Source organism: Triticum urartu, chromosome 3A (genome assembly GCF_056163025.1).
Source record: "Triticum urartu cultivar PI428250 chromosome 3A, HENAU_Tu73, whole genome shotgun sequence".
NCBI classification, from domain to species: Eukaryota; Viridiplantae; Streptophyta; class Magnoliopsida; order Poales; family Poaceae; genus Triticum; species Triticum urartu.
Genome location: NC_141875.1, coordinates 712,414,140 through 712,424,261, shown reverse-complemented (window position 1 = coordinate 712,424,261; position 10,122 = coordinate 712,414,140). Strand labels below are relative to the sequence as shown.

The following is a 10,122-nucleotide window of genomic DNA, read 5'->3' as shown; positions in this document are numbered from 1 at the left end:
CATGAATAATGAGAAAATGGCTATTTAAGCTTCCACCGCTGACCTAGCTTTTGACCTCGTTAAGTCAGTATGATTATATAGAAGATTCCATCTGATTCTACATCTTGTACTCCTTTTATGCAAAATTTACAAGGTTCAAGTTTAGCTCTCAATCCATGATAATTTTGTTTTAAGGATTAAAGAATCCTATTTTCACTCACACACACACACACACACACACACACACACACAGACACACACACACACACACACACACACACACACACACACACACAAACACACACACCCACACACACAGAGAGAGAGAGAGAGAGAGAGAGAGAGAGAGGCCTATGACCTCATGTTACTGTCAAAAAGGTTTGAAATCATGATTTTTTAGATAATAGAAAATTTTATTGCCACACCTCTACATGATAGATGCATATAGCCTAACTTATTACAATATTAATTAAAAAAAATGCCAGACAGTGGCCTTACTAGGAAGAGAGAAAGATCAATAACATCAAGACAGTCAAACGAAAGAAAAATCTAACTTGCCAACCATGTCTACTCTACATACTAAGAAGCATATGACCGTCAGGCCAACCAAATTAGTACAGAAACTCTCCGGTAATCCACTCAAGAATCAGGTCACATGAATTCTGTCGCTCCCGGTTAATGCCTCATGCTGGCGGCAGATCTCAAACCCAAAGCAATTATGACTCTCCGGCGATCCATTAGTTATCATCTGTGACGCCAACAAGAAGGGGCTCCTTCTTTGTATCATCCCACTTGTTCAATCTTTTTTGGGCCTCCTCTACCTGAAGGTTACACAAACATAAGAACACAAAAGCAATTACATATTGTATCTTTATTAGCTTTATCAACACATATTTTAGATAATTTACATCAACATATACTGTCAAGAAGGAGCAACGGTGAGCAAGCAAGTGACCGACTAAATCTTCGGACCTCAGGCAGTTTAACTTCGTTTTCATCATTTACATTTTTGTGCAAAATAAATACATGGAGCTATAAAGTTAAGCTTGCTGCTCTATAGGTTAAGTCACAGGGATTACCTCTTTGCTCCAATCAGTTCTAATGGTGACCCACAACAGAATGGCAGTCTGCATGGCCGTTCCTCCAATCATGCCACCCCAAAGGCCCTGTGAGTAGGCACATGATTCCACCATGAAATATAAGTTAGAACATATACAGAACTGAATATTTCGTCATGCAGGAGTATTATATACTCTTAGAATTTACAGATAAATCCATTACCTTTACGCCAAAGTTGAAGACAAAACCAAGAAGAACACCAAGGGGAACACCTACGATGTAGTAGCAGCCGACGTTGACGTAAGCAACAAATTGTTGCCACCCACACCCAACAGCAACACCTGATATTTCTATGCATGTCAGTAAAGTTCAATCACCATGTATATATATGTTGAAAAAGAGCTTCGACACAATGTTTCACACTCAATATAATTTCCCTAGCACTAGAATTGGAATCAAAATCAACCTGCCCTGTTGCTTAAATAATGCAGTTGACATGAGCACTTTTCTGAAAGATTGTGCTAATGTACTACTCCCTCCGTCTAATAATGTAAGACGTTTTTTGGCAAACATAAACGTCTACATTATGAGACGGAGGGAGTAGTCAACAATAAAGATAGTACCATGTTGGCATGCAGAATTTTTATAAAATTTACCTGACAGTACAGGTTGGATGCCATTGAGAATGATGGTGATGGCGAGCAGCGGGCACAGATCCGCAACGGCGTCGGAAACTCTTTCACCCTCTGTGAAGATGTAGCTGATGTAGTTGCGGAAGCACATGATCACAACAGCAAGGACGACAGCGATTATTGCAGAGAGCACCGTCACGACCCAAACCGAGAAAAATGCAGACTTGGGGTTGCCGGCACCAAGCTCATTGCTCACTCTAACACTGAAGTGAAACATTGTCCATTAGCTTATCTATAGTTAAGTAACTAACTAATTAGCTTGTTTCCAAGTCATTCCGTTTAGAGTCACGAACCTTGCGGCGGCGTTGAAACCTATTGATATCATGAACACCCAAGCAGAGATTGTCAAGCTGCACAAGTCGCAAGTTAATCAGCACTCACTCTATGGATTGATTACTAGGCACTCCTATATAAGTACAAGTTACAACCCAAAAATAATGAACACGTGCAGATAAAGGGGACTCACCATACTGAGAGGGAATCCAGGGAAAGCTCGGGGTTGGGGAGCAAGCCAGCGATGAGCACCATGACCTGGTAGTACCATGTCTCGAGGCACAACATCACAGCGGACGCGGCGGAGAGCTTCAGAAATTCCGGCAACCCGGAGAAGGCCTTGATAGTGAACCCTGTCCATGTCCGCCGGCACGTCGGGCTCATGATGATGTACGCGAACTGCGCCACGACAATGATCCACCAACTCAGGCTAAGCACCAGCGAGGCGCCGAGCAGCCCGAGACCAACCTTGTAGACGACCACCCAGCTCAGCAGGAGGTGCAACACGAGCGTCGCCGTGGAGATGTAGGCGCTGGGGAGGACGATGCTCTGCGCCTGCAGGAACTTCTGGATCGGGAAGTTGATGGCGTAGGCGAAGATCTGAGGGATCAGGCCGTACACGAAGATGGACGCCGCGCGGGCTATCTCCGGGGACTGCCCCAGCAGCAGCAGGAGTGGCTCCGAGAAGGCGTAGATCACGGCGAGAGGTATGCCGGTGCAGCAGAGGATAACTGCGGAGCGTTGTAGGTAGGTTCCGAGCATGTCGTACTTGTGTCCACCGTAGGCTTGTCCGCAAAGGGTCTCCACTGCACTACCCATGCCCAGCTGCAAAAACATATTGTCTTGTTACTGTCATATATTTCACTCTAGTCTAGATTGTATAGCTTACAACACATGTCTTGTGCTAAGAAAAGTAGGTTTTGCAAATGTGTTTCGAGCACATATTTTTCTTCTATATCACATCATAAGTTCTTTCTCCATGAAAACATGTACGCATGCATAACACATGAGCATGTACTGTACATGCTCATGGTTGTACTAAATCAGCGACGAGTAATATGGAATAGAGAGAGTAGTAGCTAGGGCAAACACATCCATATCCCAATCACGTGAAAACTTTTCTCTCTAGGACGTGCCAACTACTCAACGAGTCAAATTTGTCTCGAGTCGATCGCCGTTGCAGTCCATCAACCACCCATCATTCATTAAAGAAATGAACCCCATGAGTGACACACGATCCAAGCTCATGTCAATAAAATAAACGTCAACTGGTACTCTTTGGTCAAATCAACGTCAACTGGTACTCTTTGGTCAAATCAACGCCCATTAATGACAGGTTAATTGAACCGTGCATGCATGCACGTGCCGAGTGGATCGTGTGACGTGCAATTATTGCATGCTTTAGCGACCATCACAGCACTAAACACGGGATTAGTTGTCTGATTTTGGATAAATGGGAGAAAAAGGTGCGGCGATCGGCTATTTCCCACGGCTCCAAATATTCCCTGGAGCTTTCCCCGCGCATCTTTCGCCCTGCAGCGCCTACAACACCGAATGCACCCTGGTGTAGTGTGTACCATATTGGATCTAAGCAGCAAGTGAAATGCCCTTTTGGTCAAGTGAACGCCCACTAATGATGAATCAATTTGAACATTACTATCATTGCGCGCGCCTACTATGTAAACCGAAATGTAGAATGTCATCAAGGAGTGGCCTGGTTATACGCGAATATTACACATACATAAATGATTTTAAAGAGCTTTCCCATGGTATAATGTTTACACATCTGGTTTGCACTTTACTAGTTAATTTGTCGGCAAAGTATTGCCCAAAAATATGGTGAACAATAAGCCATGATGGAGAAAATACTATCTAAACCAAAATGGAGATGTTACCAAAGAATAATAAACCCCGAACCCGTCAAAGAAAGTACTCCCTCTGTACAGACCGAGTACTATCTAGGCTGAAAATAGCGAATGCATGGAGTTATTCGGTTCCGCAAATATTTCATGATTTTACAAATGATTTTAAAACAGGTTTTCCACAGTATGTTATTGTGACATATATAGTTTATATTTTCTTAATAAAATATAAAGCCAACGTGTGACTCAAAATACATGAGATTAATAAACCCAGAAAAAGAAAGTATTGTACTATCTATGAACCGAAATCGAGAATGCCATCAATGAGTGGTTTGGTTACGAAGATTTTACACGTACACGATTGTCTTGGAGATGAGATGGAGGTGAGCGTGCGTGAGTGCGTACCATAAGGCCGTAGGCGAACATCTGGACGCCGGTGTTGCCGAGGGAGGCGGCGGCGAGCTCCAGGCTGCCGAGGTGGCCGGAGAAGATCTGCGTGGACATGGACATGAGGAAGTTGATCATGTACATGATCACCGCCGGCACGGCCAGCCGCAGGAGCATCCCGAGCTCGATGGCCCCCGCCGCCCACATGCGCTCCGCCCGCGGCGCCGACGAGTCCGTGAGGATGCTCTCCAGCCGAGCCGACGCGCCATGCTCGTCCCCGCCGCCCATGCTCGTCGATCGTAGGACAAGAGGCTCGGCTCGGCTAGCTAGCGCAGCGAGGAGCTCGTGAGAGTGTGGGAGTGTGGGTGTGTGTTCCGCCGTGCCGTCGTTGACTGTTATCGTCCCCAGGCGGATGTGTATATATAGTAACGGCTTGGGTCTGGGAGGTTTGCAATTTGTTGTTCGTCTCTAGCTAGCCTGTTGGCTGGTTGGTGTCATACTTAGACGGCACGCGGATATGAGATATGACGCGGATTTTGCGCGCCTACGCGTACCTGCCTGCCGCATTATCGTGGTCGCCGCTTCACACCGGCGAGGGAGTCTGGAGATCCGCGTTGGATCACTGAAACTGCGATTTACTAAAGTCATCTCAGTCAGGCTGGCCGGCCACGCAAATTAACAGTACTGACAGTCTATTGGCCGCGTAGTTTTTCGCTTTTTTGGGGTGGCGAACACGAAAGATGCGCACGTCGGCGGAGGGACCCGAAAAATGCCCTTTGTCCTTCCCTCTGTCCAGTATGCACGCTGGTTAACTGTGCTCCAATTATTTGGCACAGTCGTAGTGCTGATTGTTACACTGAAAAACAGGCTTTAGGGCAAAATGGAAGGGATTACGATGAGCTGGTCTTGGTTTCACCACCCGACGACTTGTGATGATCCCGAGGAACACGAGCGGCCAGGATAATTGGGGTAGACCGCCCAACATCTTTTCCGAAGATCCGGCCAGCAGCACATGGGTATCTCACATCCAAGTCCAACCAACCATACATGCAGGAGGTATGGGTGGATCCCCATCATGCACGACGTCAACCAAGCCAGCTTCAGCCACGAGCATGTATGCAGCTCAGGGTGATCGGTGAATCTGCCCATCTTTGCTTGTTTCATCTAGTGGAACCGGTGTGATGGGCTCCCAGCACCCACCTGATCATCTACTATTCATCTTTAGAAGAAAAAATTGGTGAATTAATCTGCAAAAATGCATTCGATCTCTCTCGCTCCCCGCATTGGATGCATGGCCATTAGTTTATTGCATGCACGAGCCGCCCGTGGTTCTTAATATATTACGCGGGCGAGCTGGCCGCTGGGCAGGTCGATCAGAACGCGGGAAACGTCAGCTGCGACCGGCTGGTTCTGGACGAGAGGACGTGCCCCTTCGTGCACCATGCGTGCCCATTTTCTTGCTGTATGTGATACGATATGTTCATACACATTGCATGCCGGGACTACGTGGTGACATCCCTTCCATGCATGCAGCTGGAGCACGTGTGATCGCGACAGAGTCCCTGCGTGTGAGCCGGCGCTGGAGCCGCATGAGTTTCCCATCTCGACCCTGGAATGTGGTGGCTAAAAGGAAAAACGATGTGCAATCAACGTGCACCATCCAGACGAAATGCCGGTGTGCAACGTGATGCGGTCTTCATTCACTTCTCCAACATGGAAGGACATCGTGGCCACAAGGGATATTTTTCAAGCCACACATCATTGTCGACACGTCTGACACTACAGTGTCACTGACACTTTGTTACCAAAGTCTTCATCAAGTGGTCTTCGTGAACTTCTTTGGCACACACACAACAACTGCCTCATCCACCAGATGGACATTTCTAGCATTCTTTGACAAACTATGTTGCAAAACGTGCCATCGACAACAAGAAGGACCGTGCCATGACAACGAAAATTGACTATATCATCTACGATGACAAGACTACATCGACACGCCCTCTCTATTGTGATGACTCCCTAAACAACTACACAGTTCTGAAAAAATTGATGTGTGTTCGACGGGTTTCCACTAGACCTGGCAAAACCAGGAATCTCCTTGCAAACAGCATCCTCTGACATTTGCAAGGTGCTTCATCGACGACCGATGCTCTGTCATCTATGGTATAGCACAATTTTTGCGCCTCCGGCTTTGTGTGGCTACACCGATGCAACGAGTATACCGTCGACCACAACTACCTCAACATGGGTATTTCATCATGATCAACTACCTTGACATCGTCATCTAAGGCTAGGTATACATCTACTCATCGGCAACAACTACAGCCTACAACATTTGGATCGTTACTAGCGTCCATGACACTTCTGCCGTGACAACGGGACGGAATATATGTGAGACAGGAAAGGCACCAAAAGGGGATGCAACCAGTGTCCTAGTTGTCGACCCATTAGAGACATATTTAATGATGGCGAAGCGAAAAGATGACAGACACAAGATTTCAAATTTAGTCACAATCGCCTGCTTTGCTCCAACTATGTCAAAGGGGAATGTCAGACTTATTATTGGGTTTGAGTTTAAGATAAGAAATTGATCAACAACTAGTGTCACGCTATTCGTCACTCTGGGTGAAGAATAATTCTTCTTCACCCCCTCTAGGCGGGGCAGTGGCTTGGCCGCGCGTAGGCGGCTGCAGCCTGCAGGGAGGTGCGGCGTGGAGATACGACGATAGCTGGGACTCCCGCTGGCAGGAGATATCGTCTCCCATCCAATCAACCAAACATGCATGAGCTACGGACGGGATCCCTGCGTTAGATGCACGCACGATGCAACCAAGCCAGCCTCAAGCACGCCCCCTGCATTACATGCATGATCATTACTTTAGTAACCAGGTGATAACAACGTAGTAGACGCCGAACAATCTTGGATTCGCACCGCTGGCGTACGTGGCGTCCATCCAGCAAAACTTGGGACATGCGTTGATCTGGCCGACCGTCGCCCTCCCAATCATGCGGAAGACATGGGACTCACGCAACGTTAACGCAAAGGTGTTCCCAAATGAGATGCTACACGACGCTCAAGATACTGATGGTGAATATGAAAATCAGTCGATCTCTCGCTCCATGCATCACATGCGTCCGCGAGCACGATCCACCCATCTCTAGCATCGGTAGTGCAAATTAATTCTACGGACAGATCTTGGTAGCAAAGCAATCGGTTCTCTGGATTCGGTGCATGCGTGATCGTGTACACCCACGACGCGCCCGGCTCTAGCATCGGTGCACTTCTTTTTCGAACTCTGCAACGGTACAAAATAATACTAGTACTACTGCTTCAGATCAGTAGATCACCAATTATTTTGTCCATTTTAGGACAGATCGCAGGTACACCCGCTCTGTTCAACTCATACACGTGCTATTTGTACCATAGCTGATAGCCCATCCGGCTTGAGAGATCCAACGACTACCATTGTTTAACTATCGGCATGCCCGTCGATTGGTACCCACCATAATCACTTTGCATTGGTGCCTCACGCGGTGTTGAATGGCCGGCGGCACGACGCCGAGCTGCCCGCGGTGGGCTGGCGTCGTAGACACATCATATTTTTTTTTCGAAAAGGGGATTTCCCGGTCTTTGCATCAGAACAATGCATATGAACATCTTATTAAATAAAAAATATAAGTTCTAACAAGGTCTCAAAGTCTTCGATTAAAAAGTGAAAAAGCTCACACAGAGCCAAAATGGGCTAGAAACACAAACTAGCCAAACAAAAGACGCCACACCCGGCTGGCACAAAAAGAGATAGATAAACTAATTGCCTATTCTATTACATGATCGCCATCCAAACCGGTTGAAAATATCCCGAGCTACCATCTCCTAGCGGATAGATCCAGTAACCAAACGCTCCCTGGCCTCCGTCGGAGTGAGTAGCGACCACGAACGGATCAACGCCGTGGCTCTGAAAATAACCTGCAGAAAATGAATGTGTGTTGTCCTGTTAAAAACCAAGTCATTTCTGCAATTCCAGAGCGCCCACACGGTGGTGCAGACTCCTACACGAATATGTCTTGCTAACTCGGGCCGTACCCCGTTAAGCCACGTTCCAAATAACGTGTTGGCGGAACTCGGTGGAGTAATATTAAAAGCAATATGGATCGTCCTCCATAAAACTTTAGCTAGCGGGCAATCAAGAAAGAGGTGTTTGATCGTCTCATCCCGTCACAGAAACTACACCTAGTAGGTCCTGTCCAATTACGCTTTGTCAAGTTGTCCTTAATTAAAATAATTTGTTTATGGAGAAACCACATAAACACTTTGATTTTCAAAGGTACTTTGACAACCCAAACATGTTTGGAACTAGGGATCGATCTTGAATTGATAACATCAATATACATTGATTTAACAGTAAAAACTCCAAACCTAGTGAGCTTCCAGCGTAATTCATCTGGTTGCTGGGAAAGCTGATTGTCCATTAGTCTCCTTACTAGATGTAGCCATTCTTCCCAACGATTACCCCCTAATGACCTTTTGAACTGAATATTAAGGGGATCGATTGTAATACCGTTGCAACAAAAATATCACGTCTTTGAACTATACGATACAAAGACGGGTATTGGATGGCTAAAGGTGCCTCTCCAAGCCAAGTATCCTCCCAGAATTTTGTACTGGCACCGTCACCAACAATAAACTTTGTCCTATTAAACAAGAAAAACTTTACTTTCATAAGCCCTTTCCAGAAGGGTGAATCAGTCGGTCTTACTGTCACCTGAGACAAAGTTTTGGTTTGGAGATACTTTCTGTTGGGGAACGTAGCAGAAATTCAAAATTTTCCTACGTGTCACCAAGATCTATCTATGGAGAGACCAGCAACGAGGGGAAGGAGAGTGCATCTACATACCCTTGTAGATCGCTAAGCGGAAGCGTTCAAGTGAACGGGGTTGATGGAGTCGTACTCGTCGTGATTCAGATCACCGATGATCCTAGTGCCGAACGGACGACACCTCCGCGTTCAACACACGTACAGCCCGGTGACGTCTCCCATGCCTTGATCCAGCAAGGAGAGAGGGAGAGGTTGAGGAAGACTCCATCCAACAGCAACACAATGGCGTGGTGGTGGTGGAGGAGCGTGGCAATCCTGCAGGGCTTCGCCAAGCACCACGGGAGAGGAGAAGAACTTGGGAGAGAGGGAGGGGCTGCACCAAAGGCAAAGGTGTGTCCCAAGAGGCTCTCCTACCCTCACTATATATAGGGATCCCAAGGGGGGTGCGCCAGCCCCTAGGAGATCCAATCTCCAAGGGGGCGGCGGCCAGGGGAGGAGTCCTCCCCCCCAAGGCACCTAGGAGGTGCCTTCCCCTGCTGGGACTCTTCCTTTAGGGTTTCCCCAGGCGCATGGGCCTCTTGGGGCTGGTGCCCTTGGCCCATGTAGGCCAAGGCGCACCCCCTACAGCCCATGTGCCCCCCCCGGGGTAGGTGGCCCCACCCGGTGGGCCCCCGGGACCCCTCCGGTGGTCCCGGTACAATACCGATGACCCCGAAACTTGTCCCGATGGCCGAAACAGGACTTCCTATATATAAATCTTTACCTCCGGACCATTCCGGAACTCCTCGTGACGTCCGGGATCTCATCCGGGACTCCGAACAACATTCGTTAACCACATACAAGCTTCCTTTATAACCCTAGCGTCATCGAACCTTAAGTGTGTAGACCCTACGGGTTCGGGAGACATGCAGACATGACCGAGACGTTCTCCGGTCAATAACCAACAGCGGGATCTGGATACCCATTTTGGCTCCCACATGTTCCACGATGATCTCATCGGATGAACCACGATGTCAAGGACTTAATCAATCCCGTATACAATTCCCTTTGTCT

At 47.5% G+C, this 10,122-nt stretch overlaps 1 protein-coding gene across 1 annotated transcript; it reads right to left on the bottom strand.

The window, feature by feature from the left end:
* Positions 1-343: 343 nt before the first annotated feature.
* On the bottom strand, positions 344-4,657 carry LOC125546159 (protein DETOXIFICATION 40). The gene is made up of 7 exons (XM_048710328.2): positions 4,271-4,657; positions 2,197-2,828; positions 2,024-2,080; positions 1,695-1,933; positions 1,261-1,379; positions 1,059-1,145; positions 344-800 (listed from the first exon to the last, which is right to left on the bottom strand). The coding sequence occupies exons 1-7, from the start codon at positions 4,538-4,540 to the stop codon at positions 717-719; spliced, it is 1,488 nt and encodes a 495-aa protein (XP_048566285.2). The 5' UTR covers positions 4,541-4,657; the 3' UTR covers positions 344-716.
* Positions 4,658-10,122: the final 5,465 nt, after the last annotated feature.